This window comes from Nycticebus coucang, chromosome 3 (assembly GCF_027406575.1).
Source record: "Nycticebus coucang isolate mNycCou1 chromosome 3, mNycCou1.pri, whole genome shotgun sequence".
Lineage (NCBI taxonomy): Eukaryota > Metazoa > Chordata > Mammalia > Primates > Lorisidae > Nycticebus > Nycticebus coucang.
The window spans coordinates 79,664,838-79,689,353 of record NC_069782.1 but is presented as its reverse complement, the minus strand read 5'-3'; the positions used below and the strand labels follow the sequence as shown (position 1 = coordinate 79,689,353).

Genomic DNA, 24,516 nt, shown 5'->3' with positions numbered 1-24,516 from the left:
ACTAGATGAGAGGGAAGGAGGGAGGGGGGTGGGGCCTTGGTGTGTGTCACACTTTATGGGGTCAAGACATGATTGCAAGAGGGACTTTACCTAACAATTGCAATCAGTGTAACCTGGCTTATTGTACTCTCAATGAATCCCCAACAATAAAAAAAAAAAAAAAAAAGAAAAGGACTAGATGACTTTTAAAGCACCTCCAACCTGAGTTATGGGGATTTAGGCTACAAATTAGGAGGTGAGTAGAAACTGACCTAATTTACAAAGTCACCCCCAGGGCTGCTGTGGGCACTGCGCACTGAGTCCTCCCACAGATGTGCTTAGGCTTGACTGCTCCCCAAAGCTCTGTTTCTGACAAATTAAATTGATCCTACTTGGGTCATTGCTAAAAATTCAAGCACATTTTGTTGTGAATACAATTCTTTATTATTCTGAAAACCACAGCAAAGGCAACTCAGCATCTCCAGGTATCTGGTCTTGGTCACTAGTAGGTTAGCATAAGAGTCATGCAGAGGCCTTAGCCATGTCCCCTGTGCCACAGAAGACAAGGGCAGTGGATATGCTTAGTTCCTGAGCATATCCAGGGACACCATGTCCTTAGGTCAGGCCATGAATTTGCAGCTTACTGAAGTATTAGGATCGTGAGGGAGTTTTTCTTCTAGCTAGAGCCTAATATTTTCAGATGAGGCTAGTGGCTGATGAACGACCATTAATGGCACCCTGACTGGGATCGCTGTGTGTGTCCTTTCTCAGCTGCCCACAAATGGGTGCTCTAAAGCAAAGGGTCCCTCATATCCTGCACACGGGCTGCCTGATAGAGAAGTGGGGCCAGGCTGTCTGTATAGCCTGTGTCAGGGGATTCTATGACACCAGTCAAGCTCAGGAAGCGCCTGTCTACGGAGGGAGAAATGGCCATGAGCCCTTCCTGCTAAGGTATCTGTTTGGCCAGGTGAAGACAAAGGTCAGCATTGTGCTCACACCTGGAAACGACCTGGGAGGAAGGTGGAAAGGGGAGCTCCAGGCTAGTCCCTACCTCTGGGTCAGAAATACCAGCAGGAAAGCCCTGGAAACTGGGAAATAGAAGGCTGAAAGGCTGGCTGTGGTCCCCCCACCCTGACCCCCGTCCATGGCCAAGGTCCAGCAGGCAGGGCCTGGGGGCTCTGGCTTCTTGGCCACTGTTCTTGTTCTTCTGGGCCTCAGGGGTCGCTGCCCACCAGGCTCAGCAGGGCGTTCTTGTAGTCACCACTGGTGTCTCCCTGACGGCGAGAGGGGCACGAAGGTTAGGAGGGGGTGTTGGTGCCATTGGCCAGCTCTTCAGAGCAGCTGCTACTGTTACTACTAAGAGATACGCTCCTTCATGGGCCCTGGCCTGTCCCTCCAAGGGCTCCTAAGCCTCAGTCTCCATACGTGTCATGCCTCTTTCCTTGCTTTTCACCCCAGGCTAATCTTTGGATCCACTTCTGATTCTCATACCAGCTACGTGGGAGATTGATGTGGAAAATGAATCACAGAGACAGCTCTGCTCTGAAACAAGGAGGGTGTGTAGGAGGCTCCCTAACCCCGTCAGTTGCCCCAGGGCTCTTCCCTAGGTTCATCTGGGAGCCGACTGCACCCAACCATGCATTTATACACTCAATGAACACGCAGACCTGGACATGGCTCTGTCATGCACTAAGTATGTGGCCGAGGGAAGTCCCTTGCCTCTTAGAGGTTCATCTATACAGTGATGCCGATGATGCCATGCCCCTTGCTGAGATGTGGTGAGGGGAAAGTGGCAGGAGAAAGGCAAGCTGGCCTGCCCAGCTGCTGGCTCACGTCAGGTCTGCAGAGCTTAGCTCTAATGAGATGGAGACCATGGGTTTGAGGCTGAGCTCTGCTTTATCTGCTGGGACTAGCTAGTTAGGATCTGCAGAGAAAGCCAGGGGGACTAGGTGAGGCCAAAGCATCCAGGTCCCCTTTTATGTGGTTGAGAACAAGGGGCCCAAGAGGGGAATGGATCCAACTAAGGCACTTGTCCAAGGCCAGGCAGTCAGGAAGCCATTGGCTGGGGCCAGCTCCACTTTTCTGTGTGCTGGACCAGTTTAGGTCTCATGGGAATTGTCTATTCCTTGACAATTTAACACAATTTGCCCAAAATCTTGTCGTAGATTTTAAACTACATTTTAATTTTTTTTTCTATTTTAAAGTCTGTTTTTGTAAGAAAAAAATATTAATTTTGTCAGCTCGGCGCCCGTAGCACAGTGGTTATGACACCAGCCACATACACCAAGGCTGGCAGGTTCAAACCCAGCCTGGGCCAGCTGGGCAACAATGACAACTACCACAAAGAAATGGCTGGGCATTGTGGTGGGTGCCAGTGGTCCCAGCTACTTGGGAGGCTGAAGCAAGAGAATCGCTTAAGCCCGAGAGTTAGAGGTTGATCTGTGACCGAGGGTGACATAGTGAGACTCTGTCTCACAAAAAAAAAAAAAAAAAATTTTGTCTACTTTTTCAAATGTGTGAGTTATACACGGAATTTTTATATATTTTCCTATTAATTTATTTGCAGGAGTTTATAATGCATATACTCATGTTGGGGATAGTTTTTGCTTTGATGGCATCTATGGAGAGTGGTTTATACTAAAAAGAAAATGCTTGACCAGCTTACTCATTATGTCAACTGAATTTTCTTAAGTGACAACATTAGGCAATATTCCAGAGAGTGACCGTCATGTATCTCTATAAATTTCTCTAATGTTATGAGTAATGTGTGGTTGAAAGGACTCCTGACAGTCAGCAGGTACCTCCTGTGGGTGACCCAGCAACGGCCCTGGGCTGGCATGTGCCTACCCTTCCTGCCTCCTGCTGAGACTGGAAAAGAGCCTAAAGCAAACCCAGAAATTTCTCCAGGCCTCCCCTCAGCCCCGCTGACCTGCTGCCCCATCTTGAAATAGCTCAAAGCAGAATTGTCTTTTAAACATGCTGTCGGCTATGTGTTTCTTCTGTAGTTTATCGTGGTAGACGTTTGGAGGAGAACTAGAGACTTGACTTAGTAGCCAATGGAGACTTGGGGGTCTATTTTTCATAATTTGACTTCGGCTAATGAAATTGTCAAGGCTTCCATTTGCGTACGTCACCAGATGAGCTATTTCTTTTGAAATGTCAGCAGCCTGATAATCACTCTGGATTTTGAAGGCTCTGGAGCATTTGCTAATCGGAATCTGATTAGGCAATCCATCGGAGCCCATCTGATTTATCTCCTCAAAGCTTTGCTGCCAGGACTACTTAATCCTGGACTCAAGTGGTGGGCCCAGATTCCTACCAAATTGCTTGCTCTCATTGACTCTTCTGGCGTGGTCCTTTCTGCAAGGATTTAGTGTATTTTCAAAGGGGTAACTGTTACTCAGATGCAGAGCCAGCTTTCTGGGCCTCTGTGCTGGGTTCGTGTGTGCCTGCTCCCCCCTCCACCAGGCTCCAGACACACTGACTGCCTTGCTGTTCCCTTCACATACTGCATAGGAACAAGCACAAGGGTGTGCTGCCCACTGGCAGGGGACAGGCACACGTGGCACTAGCCATGGCATCCAGGCCTCCCAGGAACATCCTGTGAAACGTGGGGCTCGGGCTCACCGTGATCATGCTGCTGAGGGTCCTGCCGTACATCTTCTTGAACTGACACTTGATAAGGTTTAAGTCAATCTCACTCCTTGAAACAATGTTCCTTATCAGGGTCCCGTCGCGTGTCCCTGCTCCCTGGACAAGAAAGTGGCAACCAATGACCCTGTCTCTCCTCTCCTGGCCATCTCTGGTGCTAGGCATATCTGTGAGGTCAGGGCCTGGGGCTTTTAGAGGGAGGGAGATGCAGGAGGAGCCTCTGCTCCAGTGGGGGGATCGGGAGGCAGGATGAGGAATGCTCTGGTGGCTCAGGGGCTCCATCCCCTTAATCTCCTCTCACTCAATGCCTGTGCCAAATGCCCCAAACTGCAGTGTGTGTTTGGCTTGCCTCATCGGATTCTAGACACAAAATGCTCGCAGCTCCAGGGATAGTACTTCCTCTCAGAGCAGCGACAGCATCAATCTAACTGCCGGCTCATAGGCAGGGCCTTCCTGCTCACTTCCAGCCCGACGGGTTTCCTGTCAGCTAGAGCCACATGGCCCAGAGAATCCTATACCCTCTCTTGTTTCTGGGGCAGATGTGGCCACGGGGTAGAGACCAGAGTTTCTGGCATGGATCTTAATTGCAGGGGATGTCAGTGACCCTACGTCAGAGAAGACAGGCACAGACTTTAGTCCCAGGGAATTCATTTTACTTTCTTTTGAGACAGAGTCTCACTTTGGTGCCCTTGGTAGAGTGCTGTGGCATCACAGCTCACAGCAACCTCCAACTCTTGGCCTTAAGCAATTCTCTTGCCTCAGCCTCCCAAGTAGCTGGGACTACAGGCACCTGCCACAATGCCCGGCTTTTTTGTTGTTGCAGTTGTCATTGCTGTTTTTAGTTGGCTGGGGCCAGGATCGAACCTGCCACGCTCGGTATATGGGGCCGGCACTCTACCCACTGAGGCACGGGTGCTGCCCTCATTTTACTTTCTATCTTCCAGTTTGGTTCCAGATAGCAGGAATTCCATCTGATATCAGGGGCTTGGGCATCTGCTTTTGTGGCTAGTGCAGACTTTTGGGCAACAGGCAAAGCAAGGATGGCACCCCTGGCACCTGTAGGAAAGCTGAGCTGCTGTGAGCGGCTGAACTTGCCCTCCCTGTGATCCCCAGTAGCAAACTTGCTCTCTCAAAAAGGCCAAGTGGCACAATGAGAAGGGCAACGAGACCGGCTTGGTTGAAGTCAAGGCTCTGCCACTTGGCACCTGCATGACCTTGAACTTCAGCCTTAATTTCATCACCTCTAGGATGGTAGTTAAGACACAGTCTCATAGGACTGTTGTAAAAGTTCAGTGCCATGAACACCATGCGTGCGCCTGCTCTGGTTCTCTTCCTCAAGCTCGGCTTGCCCTCTGAGAACTGAAACCTTTCTGACTCATAGCAGGTTGAGGTAAGAGAAGACCCCAGCATTGAGGATGGTCTCCTTGGCTTTGCAGTTGGTGCCATGTGTGCGGGGACAGGTCGGGGGCAGATGACAGGACAGTTACCTTCATGGCATAGTAAAGTCTCTCTGCAAAGTAGCTGTGGAGGTTCCGGGTGCATTTCACTGGCAAACAGGAGAACTCTGTTAATGCTTGGAGGTTGTGGGCGGCATTGCATACTTCATTTATTTATGTCTTGCCTCGGGGTTAGCACTGTGGTGTATTCTTTGTGCCCTGCCTATGCCTTTGTCAGGTGGGGCAGGCCGGGAAGGTCCAAAGCCCCAGAGCAAGCAGGCAAAAAGGAGAGATGCCCTGAGACCCCTGGGGTGCTTCTGGAGACACCAGCTCAGGCCCATTTGAGGACAACTCAGACGCATGGGAGCCCCTGAGTTTTCACACCCAAACATAGCTCCTCTGAGAATCCAAGCCCTCAGCCCCGCAGAGGTGCCATGGTATGGTGGCATGAGTCCATGCACTGAGCTCTTACCGACGGTGAGCATGGCCTCCTCCAGTGAGCCGTGGGTCTCACTCTTGATGCTGTCCTCAAGGCTCTTATTGGCAATTTTCTCATATTCCTCAAACACTGTAGAGAGAGAACTCTGCTTTGGGGACACTCAGACCTCTGCGTGACACCTCCCAGATTCTTGGATCAGAAACTGCCCATCCATGTGCTACCCTGACCTCCCACTTGGAGACCAGGGAAAGAGCCTGTGGCTCCCTGGCTCTCTCCCCAGCTCCAAACTCGGCGGGGCTGCAGCATGAAGGAAGAGGCTGCAAGCCAGTGCATGCTGGGGCCCCAGCACTGTGTCCCTCCCCGGTACCTTTCATCAGGTGAGTGGCACTGCGAGTGCACAGGATGGTGATGAATTTCATCTCATCAGTTCCGCGGATCTTCTCGCCTGCTGCATACAGATCCTGCAGGGGACACCATAACAAGCCAGGGAAAGAGAGTGAGAAGGTGTGGGACGGAGCCCCAGAAATCACCCTGCCAGGCCAGCAGTCTCCTCTGCTTGGCCGTCTCTTCTTCCTCCAAAAGCTCTGGCTGAAAATTTCTTCTCCATGCTGGGCCATAAGCTCCTCTAGGAATGGTCCCCCTCCCCAGCTTTCCTCTGCCTCTGGGCAGCACTGATCACCAAATGCTCTGCCAGCAGGCTGACCTACAGAGGGCTGGACACACAGGCTGGCCCCCAGCCCCAGGGTTCCCAGTTAGGAGGCTGCTCCTGCCAGGATGGAACTCCAGCACCCCCGCCCCAAGTCCTGGTCCTTCTCCTAGAGTTTCCCCACCACTCTCACTTTCCTCCTCGGACACCAGAGGGAAAAGGCCTGCAGGGAGCTGAGCCAGGTGGGTCCTGGCTTTGTGTCAAAGAATGTTCCCATGGGCAGAGGGGCTGAGTCCAATGGCAGGGAGAGACACCATGTTGCCAGCAGGGCACAGCTTTACCTGTGCATCTTGGAGGGCCAGTCCTGGGTCCACGAAGCTGCTCACATCATCTCTGCTGCCCTAGGAATAGGGGAGGTGGCTCTGTAAGGCAGGCTGACCAAGCAGAACAGCTGGGGCTGAGAGGAGGGCGCAGGCTTGGAGAGCAGGCAGGGTTCTGCTGCTTTTTGGCCATGGGTCTTTCAGTAAGCCAGTTATTCCCTCCAAACCTCAGTTTTCTCATCCATACAATGTGGGTAGTCAGGGCTATCTCACAGGGAATGGGCAACTCAGTGAGCTAAGGCAAGCATGGCCTAGCACAGGCCTACATCAGGGACCTGCTTTTTTCCCACTTCCAGAGTGTCCTCGTGTGGCTTAAGTCAGGACAGGTGAAGGGCCTCTGCTGTTGGGACCCTCCAACCATGCTGAAATGCACCCACTGAGCCCAGGCCACTGGGGATGTCCCTTGTTCCTGCCCTGGCCCAGCAGCTCTGCTCAAGGGCTGGTCCCTTGGGTGGGACTGTCAGGATACCCAGGACCCTGGGCTGGGATACCTGCAGGAGGCACACCAGGATCCTCTCCAGGTAGCCACTCGTGTCTGCTTTGATGTCCTCCTCCAGGCTGGACCCGTAGTCTGCGGGGAACCAGGTCCATGAGGCATAGGCAGAGACCTGGGGTCTTCTCAGGGCCTGTTGTCCTCCACCCAGCCCTGTTTCCCACACTTATCCTGATTAAAGCCTTCTAGGAAGGACACATCCTTGACACTGGGTGTGGGTGCAATGCCCAGGTGTCCACATGGCAGCTGTTTGTTACCTGGGTGGTCATTCAAACCTAAAGGTGACATGGATGCCCAACCGAGCTCAAAGCACAAAGGTGGGCCAGGTCGGAGAGCCAGGCCAGGCTCTCGGGTCAAGCTCCATTACGTCTTGAGGTTTAGCAAAATTGAAGCCTTTGGTTAAACCCCCCATCAGGTATACACCATGGAGGACGTGTGCTGGACAGTATGTCACCACCTCCCTTACAACAAGACCTGGCAGATGGCTTTCTGCAGTCCCCTGGTTCAACCTGTGCCCAGCCAGGGGACTGCAACTCATGTCAACTGAGTTGACATGACATAGCCTGTGGCCCTTGAGGACAGAGTTTAGTTGGGCACATGCCTCTCTCCCTAGCAGCTGGTGAGCTGACAGATTGGGTTTGAGTCACGTTCAGCTTCCCTGTCAGGCACGGGTCTTAGCACACAGTACGCACTCAGCACCCATGGGTGGAAAAGGCCCCAGACTGTCCTTTCACATCAGGGCTTGACTCTTGCCCCCCTGCCAGGCTACCAGAGCTTGTGGCTACCCCCAAGTGGCTCTTTACCTCAGGGCCATGTGTCCCTGCCCCTCTGCAGCCCCCTTACCCTCCTCATATGCCTTCATTATCTCCCGCAGCTGGTTCTTGGTCCGAGAGGCCAGGATCTCAATGATGACTCCTTCCTTGGTTCCTAAGCCCTGTGGACAGAAACCTCTGCATGCTGGAGCTTCTGGATGTGGCCCCCTGCTCTGTTCACACCCTCTTTTGTTAAGAGCCCTGAGCCTCAGGGAGGACCTTCTCTGATGGGGGCTTCTGCTGGAGGATGTTACAGGAGAAATCACAAGGTGGTCTTCAGCAATGGACACTGCAGGCAAGTGCCATGGTGGGAAGCTCTGTGCCAGCTTCCCCTCCCTGACTGGGTCGTCTCAGGTCACTAAGGAGCCCATCTGTGGATGGGGGTATTAAGCTGACCCCACCCTGAAGGTGCTTTAGAGATCAGGTTTGGAGATGTGGATGTACACACAGGACGTGTCCTTTCAACAGAAATAATCACTGTTACTGGGTCCCCATTCCATTCTTTTCTTTTTTTGAGACAGAGTCTATGTCACCCTTGGTAGAGTGCTGTGGCATCACAGCATAAAGCAACCTCAAACTCTTGGGCTTAAGCGATTCTCTTGCCTCAGCCTTCCAAGCAGCTGGGACTACAGGCGCCCACCACAGCACCTGGCTATTTTTTGGTTGTAGTTGTCATTGTTGTTTGACAGGCCCGAGCTGGATTTGAACCCGCCAGCTCCAGCGTATGTGGCTAGCGCCCGAGCTGCTGAACTATAGGTGCTGAGCCCCCATTCCATCTTAATCTACAAAACCAAAAGGAGTGGCAGGAGGGAAAGAGAAGCCCAAGGGGCCTGCATGGGATTGCAGGGGCAGTTTCCAGTTCCACTGCACTCTGGTCTAATGCGATTCTAAGAGGTTATGGTTTTGGCTTCATCGCAGCCATTGGACATGTCAGGCGGGGTCAGAGCACCTGGTTGGGCAGCAGTCTCAGTAGCAGGCTGCAAGGTCTGTGGGCTCAGCCGCACCCCAGGGCATGCCAGATGGTCCTCAGGGGAACGCAGAGCTGCCAGTGCCTGGACCCTCAAGTCCCCTCTCCCCCAGTCATTGGGAGTGTTTCTGCCCCACCCCTGCCCCACCTGCCTAGTTACCTTCATGGCATCGTGCAGCTCCTTGGCCTCGTATCTGTATGGCGGGTACATGAGGGCCACAATGAGCCTCTCAAACTTGCCACTCAGCTCCGACTTCAAGGTCTCGGTGAGATCCTGATGTGGGAAAAAGAGAGGTGGTGACATCCTGTAAGCCAGGTGGCAGTCAGACTGAGGCTGGATTTTGAGGGGGCCCTGAGATTTCTTGGGATGGCCTTCCTTCCCTTTGAGCATCAATGTCCTCAACTGTTAAACAGAGACGAGGGTACCCCCGCTCTCTCCCACTGCTCAGGGGGTTGATGGACAGGTGTGTACCACTCAGCTCAGCACTTGATGTAGTGGTGAGCATGTCATAAGCCCCTAACAAAATAAAATTGCCATTTGTCACCAGACTGCAAGCTCTGAGGTGGCATTGCCGTTAAATGCCTGTCACTTGGCCCACAGGTGCTCAGTGAATGAATGCAAGGATGAATTAGGATCGGTTTCACGTGTGTCTCCTTCTGAGGGCTTATGGCTCTAGCAGGAGCCACAGGGCCATGCCCAGGGAGCTGCACAGAGCAGCAGGGAGGTCAGGGACTTTGCCAGGCTTGGATATCCCAGCCTTGTTGCTTATAGGCTCTGGGATCTGGAGCAACTTCCAACCTCAGTGTCCCAGAATACTGAATGCAGAGAATACAGCATAGCCCTGAGGACTAAGAGAGAGAGACTATAAAATGCACATTGGTTTCTCCAAGGGAATATTTGGGTTTCATTACTGATCTTCCTTCCTTGAACCTCCTGACTAATGATTTGAGCCAATGGAGGCTTCCAGGTGACTATGGCTATGCATTTATTCCTGTGTTTACTGAGAACCCCCACATATCAGGCTTTGCCCTAGTGGTGGGGGACAGTTGGGAGGAGAAACAGTGGGTCCAGCCTGCTTGCCCCCTGCCCTTAGTCTTCAGGGGCAGAAAGGACAGGATGTGAGCACATGAGGAGAGTGCCCAGGCCACAGAACAGAGAAAGACTTAGAGAAAGGCCTGTGCGTCTGGGTTGGGGGAAAGAGAAGGGTGGAGGAGGCTCAGGGAGCAGGACAAGCAAAGCCTGGGGGCAGTGAAAGGGGTCCCACAGGGGCCCCGGGGACAAGCATGGAGGAGCACAGTGAGGGAGAGGGGGAGACAGGAAAGGCAGGTGGGGCTAGGCCACTGGAGGCTGGCATCAGGCCAGGCCTCTGGGCAGCTGTAAACAGGGCTGCCAGATAAAACACAGGATGGCCAATTAGGTTGGAATTTCAGATACATAAACAAGAATTGTTTTTGGTGTAAGCAGGTCCCATGTGCCCATGTTACCAGTGGGCTGGCTTGGAGAAAGGCCTGGCCCAGGTGAAGCTGTGTCCCAGGCTGTTTCTCCCTAGCCACCTGCAGGTCCCCAGCACACCCTCACCTTGCCATACTGAGCCTTGAAGGACTTGGCGATCTGCTGCCGCTGAGTATTGCTTCTCCTGGTGAGCACATCGATGATGACCTGCTCGTTGGTTCCTGTGGGTACACAGTGTGAGCACCCCCACTACTTCCAGGGCACTGGGCAGGGCTGGGGAGGGGGAAGGCAGCTGCTTGGTGGCTGAGCAGCAGGAAAGGCCACCTGGATAGCTCCAGACACCAGATCATTTTCACAGTGTGAACAACACACTTAGGAAATCCACCTCCCCATTTCCCATGTCACGTGCACCCACACAGTGCTGGAGTGTGGCCAGGTCCAGCCTCACAGCCACAGACTCTTAGGACCAGGTGGCTCTGGACATCACCCCTGGGGCTTTGGGGCCTGGCTAAGTGAGATCTCTTGCCCTGGCTTCCTTTGCGTTGGTCATAGCAGGAGCAGTCAGGACTAAAGGTCCAAACTCTGGATCCGAGGCCTGGCCTGGCTACTCCACTCCCTGAGCCTCCGTTTTTTCTCATTTGGAAAGTGGAGAAAATGGCAAAGATGTCACAGAAAGCAAAGGACATAAAAATGTTGCATAGGCTTGTCTAGGAATGGTAGTCCCATTAATGCCCAAATTCATCAGGCAGAGCCAGCTATAGGGTAAATCCTGCCTGTGGTTAGATCAGGGCAGGGACATTTAAATCTGGATGCCAGCCAGCTCTCGTCCTCATGCAGGGATGTAGAGGGTGGCCAGGTGCATGGGCAAGGGGTCTTGGGTCAGCCTAATAGAACTTACCTCCATACCTCCATGGAGGTGTTTTGGTTTGCCACACGCTATACCAGCACCTTCCCATTGGGTATTCATGGTAACACATAGGGTCAGTGTTTGTGGGGATATTTTATAAGTGAGAAAGTTCAGACTGGTGGTGGAAGTCACTTGCACAAGGGCACACAGCAGATGCTGACCACTGCTGGGGAAGCTGGGGCCTGTGTGATTTTCTGGATTGTGGAGTGAGTTTTAGAGCATTTTAGGGACATGCTAACACTTTGGCTGTCCCTCATCACCCACTTTCCAGTGCCGTGAGTGGAGGGGTCTGTGAAGCCCCAGAGAGGCCCAGCCCTCCCATGGCCAGACCAGGGATGCCTACTCACCGATCCCCTTCATGGCTTTGTAGAGGGTCTCTGCGTCAGGGTCTGGGTTGAAGTGGGAGCTGCCCTTCACGGTGACACCCTCTTGTTCAACCTGCAAGACAGCCAGGCCTGTTCAAAGCTGGAAGGGGCTGGGAAGGCAGTGCAGGCTCCCTGCCCATGTTGTAGCCCGCCCGCAGTGTGAGCACCTTCCCTAGGCTCTGAGCCAGGGGTCCTCAAACTGTGGCCTGCGGGTCACATGAGGCGGTGTGATTGTATTTGTTCCCGTTTTGTTTTTTTACTTCAAAATAAGATATGTGCAGTGTGCATAGGAATTTGTTCATAGTTTTTTTTTTTTTTTTTTTTAAACTATAGTCCGGCCCTCCAGCGGTCTGAGGGACAGTGAACTGGCCACCTGTTTAAAAAGTTTGAGGACCCCTGACTAAAGGACCCTTGCGGCACCAGCACAGCCTTCCAGCTCTTTGGCCAACAGGCTGGAGCGGCCTCGCCAGAGGATGTGGGGAGAAGCCAAACAACCTCCTCTGCCCCTGCCCTGGCACGTGGGGGTGGGGAAGACCCATCATAGACAACAGGAAGGGACAGACCCTCCCAAAGCTAGGAGAAAAACGAGCCCCAAGTAAAGGCTTACTACAGCTAAATGTGCTGCCTTGAAAGTGTGAGGACGAGCTGGGAGGCTTCTGTTTCTGAGAAATGGTTTGTGGGCAGTTTGCCCTCTTCATGAGGAGTGGAGACTTACAGGGACTTCGTGCGGGGCCCAGCTGAGCATCCTGGCAGCTCAGGGTGTTTGCTAGTCCACAGGCTCACAGGGCTCAGAGGGTTAGGTTTAGAAAGAACTGCAGGATGCTCTGCAGACTGCGGAATAAACCAGATAATCACAGTACTTGGGCCCTTGACTTTTAAGGCTTGCCTGAGGAATCTTTAAACTTGTGCCCTGTGGAATTTCTTAGATGCTCAAGATAGATGATCCCTTATTAAGTATGTTTTGGGCGAAGGATGGGTGAGGATGTAGGGGGATTAGAGAAGGGCATTGAATTAGAGGAAATGAGATTTTAGTCTCATTGAGTCTGGCCTACCATTCACCTGTTCACCTATCCCCTCCATTGCCCCCATCACCATCTACTTTCTCTTCTACCCACTCATCCACCCATCAACCTGTCCATCCATCCATCCATCCATCCGTCCGTCTGTCCGTCCATCCATCCATCCATCCATCCATCCATCCGTCTATCCAACCATCCGTCCATCCATCCATCCATCCATCCATCCATCCATCCATCCATCCATCCATCTATCCAACCATCCGTCCATCCATCCATCCATCCATCCATCCATCCATCCATCCATCCATCCATCCATCCATCCATCCATCCATCTATCCAACCATCCATCCATCTATCCAAACCCTGGGTTAGACCCTGAAAATACAGAACAGATTCCTGGCTATGGTATAATCTATAAGGATTTTTCCTTTGAGTGAGAGGTAAATACCTTTTGTACCTTCTACCCTTCACTTGAATTTCAAATGTCTGGTGACAGGTCTTCCTGACTCATTTTTTAGCCCCATGTTTCACAGCAGAAATTGTTAGAAATAATTTCTGTGGAAATTCCATCCATGTCTTCCCAGTTGCTGCCCCGTGTGCGCGCACATTACGGTACCACCCCTCTCTGTGGAGTCACGTGCTACTGCTGCTACTCCCGTAGGGACCTGAGCACATCGTCTGCGCCAGGCCCTTCACATGCAAAGCTTGCCTGGGTGAGTACTGATGCCCCATTTTACAACAAGGGTGCGGGGCTCGGTGGGCTTGTCCAGGTCAGGCAGCTGGTAAGTGTTGGTGCTGACACTTCCCCCACAGCCTGACTCAGAAGCCCAGCTCTGCTGACCTTCCCCACTCGACCCACCGATAGATGACTCAACCTTTCCCAGGGAATGAGTTTTCCTGGAACACTTCACCTAAGGACGCCCTCCCCACAGGATGCAGCTGCTCTGGGAATCTGGGTGGGGGAGCATCTCGGCTTTTGGTGCTGAGCTCTGGGGAACCTCCAGAGGGGCTTCCCTCTGCACCCAAATTGGCATTCAGGGGGCTGTGGTGCAGTAGCGACTGGCTAGGCCATGTGGCTGAGTCACGAGGAGTGCCCTGTTTGGCAGGTGTGAGGGAGGGATCAGGTGACAGTGTCTGTAAGCAGCTCCCTGGATGGCTCTGACCTCCCCCACCAGGAAGTCTCAGTCTCGCTTCCCACTCTGAGGTTTTAGAAAAAAAGAAGTGGGCAGTGTTCTTAGAATAGCCTGGACGTCAGCAAGAGAGGAAAGGAAGCTCTAGCGGTTTCTATCCTCTATGACCCCCTGCTGTTGGAGGGCTCAGCCTCAGGCTCCTGATGGGTCTTGCCAGGGGCTGCCAGTCCGGACAGGCACATTTTCACTGAGAAGGTGACTCAGACAGCCTGTGACTTTACATCTGTAACATTCTGTGAGGGGTGCAGGGGAGCAGCCACACCTTTGCCTTCCCTGCCACGGGGCTGCCCAGAGAAGCTGGGAGACAGACAATTGTCTCTATAAGAGAGGCCCAGAGGGGGCCACGCCCTGGAGAAGGGGGGGCAGGGCACACCCTAAAGACAGGGTTCCCGCTTGTGGCTTTTCATCCTCCCAGTCCTGTTCCTGGTCCACCTTTGTGCCAGGGGACATTTGGTCTTCTTTGGCAGCTCAGTCAGTGGCAGGTGACGTCTATCTGTGCACCTGCTGCCCCAAGCCAGCTCTGGCCTGGGTGCTGGCTGGCCCCGCCACAGCTCTGAAGTCAGGCTGCTGGGATCCCAACCCAGAACCTCAGGCAGCTATGTAGCCTACTGGTGCCTCTGTTTCTTCCTCCGTGGGTAAGGATACTGGCATCTACGTCATAGGTTTGCAGTGAGGTTCAAGTGGGGTACTGAATGTGAGTGCTCTTGCTATCCTCCCACTTTGGCCATGTCCCCATAAGAGGCTCCTTCACCCCTGCTACACTGGGTGCAAGGTCCAGTATCAGGTTGCCTTGGCCAGTGCCCAGCTTTGGAAACTACCCAGCAGTGGGCTCTACCTGCCATATCTACCTTCTCAAAGGCAGGTTCCCAGCAGCCAGTTTGAAGCTGGAGGCTGCTGTGGCTCCCTGAATGGTCCTGGCTGCTGGCTGCTTCCCCAGGGACTGGGACAGTTACCCCACCTCACCTTGGCTTCCTCTGTCCAGGACCTGTCCAAAGCCTAGCATGTCTGACCCTGAGGACCCCTCCCTGGTTGTGACATTTGTGACTGATAGATTTCCTGAAGCTGTACAAGCCTGGGTCCTCCATGAAGACTCACAGAGAGCCCGGGGCAGGTGCCGGAGAGACCCACGTTCTCTCTGCCTGGAGCCTGTTGGCTGTGGGACCCGACCAAGTTGTTTAAGTTCTCTGAGCCTTTTCCTCTTCTACAAAATAGAAAGTAGAACCCCTGAGCTGCCTGAGGATGAAAGGAGGAAGGTGTGCCTGCCCAAGAGATGTCATCTTCTCTCCCACTTCTTTGTATCCACCTCCCTGGCACAAAGATGGCCTTGGATTCAAGAGCAGATGGAAAGCTCCTGAGAACATGTCAGATCAGCTGAGCAGAGGGAGTGCTGCCCTGGCCACTCTGGAAGGCATGGAGATTCCAGCCACAGTGGGGCTAGATCCTCCTGATCACACTCCTTACTCCCCAATCTTGACAAATGAGCACTACTGATCCCTTGAGGCCCACAGCTCTCCTGTGGCCTCAGATGTGCGCATTGATGGTCCCCAAACATCAGCATATTCAATCAGGGTACTCTGGAGCTCAAAGCCCTGCAAAGGCTCCTCATTGCTCATAAGGTAAAGCCTTAACTCTTTAGTCTGCCCTTTAGGGCCCAGCCCTGCCTGCTTCCCCAGGTCCACGTCCTCCCCACCGAGTACCCTCAGGCTGAGTGGAGCTGCTTCCCTCCAAAGTCAGCTCCCCACCCTTCTGTGACTTTGCACACTGTTCCCTTTGCAAGGAGCAGTTTGATTGTCCTCAAATGCACGTGTACACACATGCTCCACCACTATCACCCTCTATCAAGTGACCAGACTCCACTCCTGCAGGGGCCCTTCCTCTGGACTCCTCCTGCTTCTCAGCTTCCCCCTTGCATTTCAGGTTTTCTTTATCTGCCTGTCTCTCCAGCTCAGCTCCTGTCCCTGCCTTGATCACCACTAGGCCTGGGGTAGTCAAGTTTTGTTCTTATTTTCTCTCCAGTGTGCTGGAACCCGTCTCCCTGCCATCTCCCACTTACCCAAGCTTTCCACCAGGCCATCTTGTTCACCTTGTGGCCACCTTTTGCAGGGGACAGAGAGAGACACAGGTTGGCCTTCACTCAGAGACACCACACGTCCGGCTCCCGCTAGACCAGGCCATGCAGTGGGGTGTGGTGCTGGGAACAGGCTCCAGGCAGCACCCAGCGCCGCCCCTGCCCTCCGACCTCTCCCCTCCACTCCCTCCTGCGGCTCCCAGGCCCCACCCAGGCTCTGCCTGGGCCTGCACTGGGGTGTTACTCCACTCACTGCTCACTGTTTGGGCTGTGGCTGTTACACAGACTGGAAATTCTGAGTCCCAGACTTTGAAAGCAAACACAGCTGTAGTTTTGTGAGGTTTTTACTAGACCTCGCTTATGTAAGGAATAACACCCTGTGTCCCTTCCATTTATTGCCATTTGTACACAGTGAACCATGCAATGGGAGCTTAGCAAAGTGACAATAGTCTCTATTCACTGGAGTGTCACTATGTCTAGACACCTCTTAGTCACATCACTAACTCTGACCTCTTGAATCTTCCCTTCAGTGTGAAGAAGATGGTATGAGCTCCACCTACCAGAGTGAGATGCGGAGGCCTTGGTGTCTAGATCATTTACCTGAATCCCACTTCTTCTTCTTCTTCTTTTTTTTTTTTTTTCCAGTTTTTGGCCGGGGCTGGGTTTGAACCCACCACCTCAGGAATATGGGGCTGGTGCCCCACTCCTTTGAGCCACAGGCGCTACCCTGAATCCCACTTCTTGTGAGGAGCAGAGGTGCCATCCCCCAGGTCTCTTGGCCTTGAAGGCTCTTGCTCTCTGCTGGGCCCCATGAGTCACTGGCTGCCAAGGGGAGAGGAATCTCACTGGATAGGTTCATTATGTCACTCTGGGGTTTGCCCACCCTGGGGTCCCTGCCTAAGATGCTCCCCCAGCACTATCCTCTTCATGCCACCCCCTGACCCAGCCAGCTCCTACCCACACTTTAGCAAACACATCCTGCCTAGGGGAGCCCCCCTCCATCCCAGGAAGGCTCTTATAAACATACCCATAGGGGAGTGATTTTGTTTCAAATTCAGTGAAACCTTGGAGGTAACAGGTTAAGAATTGTCCTGGATGCAAAACACTGGGTTTTCTGACCCAGGCCCAGTGCTCTTTGCTCCAAGAACACCGCGGCCCCAGGCTGTTTCTTCTGGACGTGTGGGCAGATGTGGGTAAGCGTGGAGCTGGGCCAGAAGGCAGAGGCCAGGGGAGGCAGCCTTGCCCCAGGCAGGCAGCCACTGCCCAAAGGCTGCCCAGAGAACTGGGGTGCTGTGCTGTATACAGTGCTGAGAGATGCCTTCCAAAGAGAATGGTGGCAGCCACCTTTGGTCCCCTGGACTGGTGAAAGGCCTGCTACTCCAGGTCTTTGAGCATCTGGAATCCCCACTCTCCCAGGGAGCCCTGTGGGCCAGGAGCTTAGCTGCTCCTTGTACTGTGTGTGTGTATGTGTGTGTTTGTGTACTTATGGCCCATGCTGGGCCGTGAGTGTGGGTGTCTAGGGACAGTGAGTCCGGGGACTGGTTCTCTTCCAGAAGGGTGTGGCCAAAGTCTACTGCGGGGGTGACCTGAGATGGGTCCCCTGGAAGCAATCGCAGTGGGGAGGGTCCTGGAAGAGTCCAGAGAGAAATGCCAGCTCTGAGACTGAGACCGGCTCCAGAGCGCGGTGCAGAGACAATGGCAGACACAGCCCTCTGAAGTCCACAGTGCAGCCACCCAGTGAGGCCAGGAGAGGCCTGGTCCCTCAGGGGCTTTCCCCCACTGTCCTCACCTGACCCACCTTCTTTTTGACACTCTTTACTCACCTGACTTTAGGGATAGCCAGTGCCCTTCACCAGCCCTTCTGGTCTCTCTTCTGCCACCCTCACTGTCCCCTGGAACTCCTCCCCAGGAAGCCTCCTTCCCCTCCCCATCAGTGGTTCTGGACTCTGGCTGTCTTTTGGGATCACTTGGGCACATTTTAAATCTTACAGCCCAGAGACCAGAGCCCTGAGACCTGCCCCCTTCCTTGGCTCAGCTGACCACCTGGTATCACCTATCATGTCTCAGGTTGCCAAGGGGTTCTGGGGTAACGTTGCATCCTCACACCCTGGAACCCTTCACCCATCCACTCTTCCTTGAGCCTGTTTCCCCCTCCTGGGTGGCCCTGGGGTGACTGGCAGGACTGACCTTGGGTTTCTGGTCCATCTATTCCCCTGGAGTACTCAGCTGACGATGGCCACACAATGTCACCAAGCCAGGCTGGAAGAGGGTACTGAAGCCACACTGCACCCCCAGCCCTGCTGAATGGCACTGGCCTTGGACCCAGACAGAACTTGGCAGGCTGGCTAAGTACTGTGTGCTGGGTCCTCACTGGAGAAATCACTGCAGCTCACCCTTCTTCCCATTTGGGAGGGCTCTGGAGACAAGGAGGATGGTGGAAGCTGGCACCTCCTGGGGCCTCGCTGAGCCACCTTCCTGTGGGGCTCTGGAGATCCCCAGCCACATGGCATAGTCCTGAGTGACAGAATGATGGCCATGTCCACATTCCCGAGCCTGAGCCGAGTGCAGGTTGCTGGCTGTGCCCTCCTGGCCCTATGGGAGAGCATATCCTGTCCACACAGTCCTGCTGGCTGGAAGTAAGCACAGAGAGAGGGGTATGGGGTCTCTGCAGGAAGACCTTCCACTGGGCCCTGAGGGATCATGGGAATCACAAGGCTTGTCAGGGGGAAGCAAATGGGGGTGGCAGAAAGATGAAGGGGAGGCAGGGAAGACTTGGTGTGGGGCATGTTTGCATGGGGATGGGGCGAGTGTGCTCATGGACAGGGCGTGTATGCACAGGATCCTGCGCATGCATGTGAGAATGGAGGGTATGTATGGGACAGGGGCTGTGCATAGGGCGAAACATGTGTACATGAGGACTGAGGGGGTGTGTGTGGGAGACCGGGTATGTGTGCACAGGGTAGAGCATGTGCACGGTGTCCAGCCTGCTCCTCCCTAGTGGTGCCCCAAGGAGTCTCCTTGAATAAATGTCACACGCACAGGTCCCAGCAGGAGAGGCGGGGCAGGATCCCCTGAGCATGGCCGCACAGTCAGCAGGGAAGGCAGCAGTGGGGTGGCAGGGCGGGGAGATGAGTGACCCTGGTAGGCTTGGAAAAAGGGCTGAGATGAGCCTGAGTACACTGAGGTGGTGCCCAGGGCAACGAGGAGGCAGGCATGGTGGGGGCACTTTCCAGAAGCCCAGGGCAGTGCAGAGCAAACTGGGGGAGACCAGGAGAGGACTGAGAAGGGGACGGGTGAGTGTGGCCTGTGGGCTGCAGGTGGGGTGGGAAGCAGGGGATCCAGGGTAAAGGGGGAAGGGAAGGCGGAGAGATGGTGGGCGGGGTGTGTGGAGCAGGGGCTGGAGTAACTTCCAGCTTCTGTCCTGCAAGGGTGTGGATGGAGGGCCAATTGTGGCCATGCTGAGTCTCTTATCTGTGACAGATACTATCGGGCCCTGCATAGGTCCCACCCTTCATTCTCTGGTGTCTGAGTTTTGCTCCTGAAGGGCTGATCCTGCCACCTTCCCCTGAGCAACATCCTTGAGATGTGGGAGATCAGGCAGTGCCTGGAATGCCCCACTTCCCAACTTTGTGTCTGCAGGGTGCCCACGGGAGAAAGGCCTAGGCCCCTGGCTTGGTTCAGTGGACCCAGGACCCCTCTGTGGGGCTCCTGGGTCCTGCAGGCTTCTCTGCCCACTTTCCCTCCTCCCTCCCTGGCCTACTTCCTGAGGTGAGCACCACCCACCCTTGTCTCAGGCTCTGTTTCTGGGCAATAGGACCTCAGACTGCAGCAAAGAGAGCAGTTAGAGAGAAGGGTTTGAAATTCAGGGGAATTCCAATTTGGATTGGGGTGGAACCAGGGCTGGTATTTGAGCCACAGGTTGCATGATGGCTGCCCAGGGAGAAGAGAAGGGCATTCAAGAGGGAGCACAAAGTCACACTGGGAAAGGCAGGGCAGGGGGCATTTGCAGGAGACAGCCTGGGCAGGTTCAAAGGCTGCAGGCCGAGCACAGGTGAGGGCCCACCAGCCGCTGATGCAAACACTGACAGGGGTCACCTGGGGGCCACAGAGTGATGGGAGGAAGGCAGAGAGTTTGTGTGGGCAATGTGGGAGGGCTGGACCGGAAAGGCAAGGGCCAAGGGAGGTGTGCGGGAGGGTGGATGTGCTCTGAGGACTGGGTCCTTGGGGACAGTTGAAAGAAGCAGCTAATAGAGGAAAAGTGGATGGGGTGTGTGACAAGAGGCGGAGGAGGGAAGCCTGGCCTGAATGCAGACTTAACTTTAGTTAGGAAGAAAAACAAAGATAGCCCTCCCTCACTCCCCATCCCCTCGTCAGGGTCTTTAGAGGAAGGAGCAGAGATGGAGGGCCATGGCACAAGCAGGGCATCCTCCCAGCTCTCCTGGGGGGCTTGTGTATTTAGCAGGAGGTGAGACGCTAGGCCAGGTATGGGGTGAGGTAGCGCAGGTGGCATTTGGGAGGTTAGAAAGAGTCATTGTGTTACGAAAGGAGTCAAACCTATGGGAGATACCCAGCCTGAGTGCTACCAGAACTCCAGACCTTAGTGAGGACTTCCTGCTGCCTGAGCATGACACCTGTCCCAACCACCCAGGAACACGCTTGCCCCTTCCAGAGGGGTGGGTGTCCACCCTGCTCAGCCTGCCTGTCAGGATCCCCTGTCCAGCCCACCGGGAACCTCAGACCCCTGGTCCCCCTGAAGATGGCTGATGGGTTCCCCTATTGGTAGTCACTCTGTGGCCAACTCAGCCTGTACCCGAGGGGTGTGGGGGATGGGAGGAGAGGAAGATACAAAGCTCTCTCTTTTTCTCTTTTTTTACAAACTCCGTCTTTATTATAATTAGCTGTTCTTGCTGGTTATTCCTTCCTTTATCTTTTTTGAACACCTTACATGCATTTATTTGAATGCCCCTTTTAGATTGTCTTATTATCTCTAATTTCTTTTTTCTATTGAGACAGAGTCTCAAGCTGTCGCCCCGGGTAGCGTGCCGGGCGTCACAGCTCACAGCAACCTCAAACTCTTGGGCTTAAGTGATTCTCTTGCCTCAGCCTCACAAGTAGCTCAGACTACAGGCGCCCGCCATAACACCCGGCTATTTTTTTTGTTGTTGTTGTAGTTGTCATAGTTGTTTTAGCTGGCCTGGGGCCGGGTTCAAACCCACCAGTGTAGGATAATATGTAAAAATAAACATATCCTACATCAAGCACACAAAGTAAATTCAGGGTGAGTTTAAAATGACATGCTTTTCTTCCAGAGGCTTAAGAGGCTTGGACCCCCCTGGGTTACTCGCAGAGTTAGGCTTTTGGAGTTGTGAATTTCTTAGGCCTTTTCTCTGAAGCAGTACACCACGTGAAGCCTGAGATCCAAGGGCATGCCGCCCTTCCTCAGAGATACGGGGAGGGTTGACATATGTTAACAACATATTGTCAGAGGTCTATAGGTGCTCTGCCCTGAGGGAACTTCACAGTCATCACTTCACACTGAGTAAACTGAGTGAATGCTTGAAGATATTCAATTCCCCTGTGGCTACTTTCGTCTTTGTGATCTCCTTTTTTTTTTTGTAGAGACAGAGTCTCACTTTATGGCCCTCGGTAGAGTGCCGTGGCATCACACAGCTCACAGCAACCTCCAACTCCTGGGCTTAAGCGATTCTCTTGCCTCAGCCTCCCGAGCAGCTGGGACTACAGACGCCTGCCACAACGCCCAGCTATTTTTTGGTTGCAGTTTGGCCTGGGTTTGAACCTGCCACCCTTGGTATATGGGGCCGGCGCCTTACCGACTGAGCCACAGGCGCCGCCCCATGATCTCCTTTTAACTACCTCCTCAAAACCTAGTCACTGTTTAGAGGAAGAGATTTACTACACAAGTGATTGCATTGATATGATAAATATTTCCTTTCAAGTTAAAATTCAGCTAATAGATAATGGATTAGGTGTGTACATGACTGGAAGAGTATAAAACTAAAACTTGGAATAAAGAATTTTGCTACATGCCATTTCATCTCATCTAACTGCGTGTAGTCTGTTTCTTGACTTAATAATTACAGGAGCGAGTTTACACCTACAGCAAAGCTGCTGCTCGTTCTCGTCTCCGGTCACGCAACACACCAGCCTTGGTGTATGTGGCCAGTGCCCTACCCACTGAGCTATGAGCACCGCCCTTATTATCTCTAATTTTCTGGGACCAGAATCTTCTTGTTTTTTGTATCTACTGACTCACGTGGGTTAGATACCTGGGAGCTTTTCCTCTGAGCTCCTCTCCAGCAGGAAATGGTTTCCGAGACAGTCCCAGTTACCCCAGATGGGGAAGGTGTCTCCACAAGGACAGTTTCATGTTTGATTTTGCTGGACCTGGGCAGATTCTATCAGTCGTAGGTAGATTATAATTGTATCAATTCAGCTCAGATTTTCTGCACCAACTCAGTACAGACTTGGGGCTGTGATTTCTGTAGGTGCCCAGGGCAAGTAGCCCTCCTCTGAGCTGTGTCTTTTTGTGTCCTGGACTAGGCCTGAGGTTCCTTATTCTGGTTTATGGAGTTGGAGGTTAGGGGTGAGGGTGGGCTTCTGTAGCTCCTGCCAAATATGGGAGCAGATTCCAGCTCTCTCCATGCCTAAGACCGAGGCCTCACCTCCCATCCCAACCTGGCCTGAAGCAGCATCTGTCAAAATCTTGTATCTTCACGGTTCTAGCAGCTAATCACCATTGTAGCTTCAAGAGTCCTCCTTTAATTTTTTTAAAATAAAATTGTCTAACAATTAGAAACTTGATTTTCTTGCTTCTCATTGAACTTTGCATTAAAAAGTTGTGCCCAGCATTGAGGCACCACTCCAAGGTCTCTCCTCTCCAAGGTCTCTTCAATTGAGGATGTGGGCATTAACTTATGTGGGTGCCAACTAGCCCTGTGGTGTATTTTCTCCCAGTGGTATTCAGTATAAAGGATGGGAACAGACACTTCATCCCTCAAGAGTGTGATCCTGAGATGTGACACACAACACAAAAGGGTCAGGACAAGTGCCATGTTGGAATGAGAGTGGTCTAGGGGCCAGGCAGGGGGTCAACACTTGTAAGAAAGTGGAGATAGGCCATGGGTTGGGGTGAGGTCCTGCTGGGGTCATGATGACAGGGGAGCTCTGAGTTCATAACACGTAAGCATTCAGAGAGTTGGTGAGGGAGTGAGGTTTGGATTGTGTTAGGGCGTGGCAGGCTGAGGATGTGGTTGGGGGCAGAGGGATCACGTGCAGTGCAGAGAGGTAGAGGTCAGGAGGGCAAGGAACCAGTCAAGGTTGCCACAGCGGATGGGTCATTTCAGAGATGGAGTGGTTCTCTGGATGACAGTGGGCCATGCGCTGGGGAGTGCCTGCAGATGTCTGCATCTCTGTTAGAAGGTGCAGAGAGGATGGCTGATGACAGGGAGAAAGTGAAGGTGAGAGGGTGGCACAGCTGAGAGGCAGGCCTCTTCTATAGGTGGCCAATAGTGTTTGGGAGTGTCAGGCCCTGCAGAGGGCTGCTGTGCCCAAGAGGCTGCACATTCAGCGGGAGGTGTTTGGCTGGAACTGTGAGTGCTGTGACCTTTAGGGTGATACAGGTGCCCCCTTCCTGTACTCCCCTGCCTCTCCATGTTTTATTTTATTATTATTATTTTTTCAATAAACATGTAAATTTATTTTAAATAAGTTTGGTACATGATACAGATTCGTTTTGCCGTTTTTAATGAACTAAAATAGAAATTTCTAAATACAGCAGTGTCTGCCTGTGCAACAAGTATCTGTAAGGTAAAATAAGGTATTTGATAGAAGTACATCTGCATGAACAAATCAGATGAAAAGCTGAAAACGTGGTGGCGCCTGTGGCTCAGTGAGTAGGGCGCCGGCCCCATATGCTGAGGGTGGCCGGTTCAAACCCAGCCCCGCCAAACTGCAACAAAAAAATAGCCAGGTGTTGTGGCGGGCGCCTGTAGTCCCAGCTGCTCGGGAGGTTGAGGCAGGAGAATCGCGTAAGCCCAAGAGTTAGAGGTCGCTGTGAGCCGTGTGACGCCACGGCACTCTACGCGAGGGCGGTACGGTGAGACTCTGTCTCTACAAAACAAAGTAAAAATAAAAAAAAAAAAGAAAAGAAAAGCTGAAAAGGTTTCTGTATACTTTCTGGATTTAAAAAAAGAACCCCAAAATTATTAATGGCTCAAGACATTACCTGCTAAAGGAAGAGGGAAAAGATTGAAAAGGCTGTGAGTTGTCTCAAGAGTGCGTCTGCAAACTTGCGAACACCAATTTTATCTGCAAACTTGCGAACTCCAATTTTATATTATGCTTTTACTGTTATAGCAGTGCTCAAGATTACAGAAGAAACTTCAAGTTACACTTTCACAAAACTTGCTACATGTGATGACACTCTGTGTGGTACCCAGGTAAATGACTATTGCATCATTGTAGCTAATTTTTGCCACCTTGGGAAGAATGGAAATTTTGTATGTGTCAAATAAATCTTACAGCACTCACTAAAAACTAACAGCCATGGCACCATGATAAATTTTGTGAGGTCCCTAGATTGTTACTATGAATGGAAACAAAAATGTGAGGTAAACCAATCTTTCCCCAAAAACCTGTGTAGCCAGAGATTTTTAAACAATTAAGGCACTTGAAAACATTAGGTATATGTA

The 24,516-nt window shown here is 52.7% G+C and overlaps 1 protein-coding gene across 1 annotated transcript; it reads right to left on the bottom strand.

Moving 5' to 3' along the window:
* Positions 1–405: 405 nt before the first annotated feature.
* LOC128581399 (annexin A8) lies at positions 406–15,939 on the bottom strand. Its single transcript, XM_053584154.1, has 12 exons — positions 15,791–15,939; positions 11,511–11,601; positions 10,383–10,477; positions 8,964–9,077; positions 7,868–7,958; positions 7,023–7,102; positions 6,493–6,552; positions 5,873–5,966; positions 5,539–5,634; positions 5,118–5,176; positions 3,607–3,729; positions 406–1,253 (listed from the first exon to the last, which is right to left on the bottom strand). Exons 1-12 carry the CDS (start codon positions 15,809–15,811, stop codon positions 1,194–1,196), a joined length of 984 nt encoding a protein of 327 aa, XP_053440129.1. The 5' UTR covers positions 15,812–15,939; the 3' UTR covers positions 406–1,193.
* Between the last annotated feature and the right edge of the window lie 8,577 nt (positions 15,940–24,516).

Coding starts and splice junctions, on each gene's coding strand:
- LOC128581399 (XM_053584154.1), bottom strand. CDS start 15,811: ATGGCCTGGTGGAAAGCTTGG. Junction 9,078..10,382: donor TCAAGGCTCAGTATGGCAAG/GTGAGGGTGTGC, acceptor TTCCCACATCAG/GATCTCACCGAGACCTTGAA. Junction 5,177..5,538: donor GGAGGCCATGCTCACCGTCG/GTAAGAGCTCAG, acceptor CCTGTTTGCCAG/TGAAATGCACCCGGAACCTC.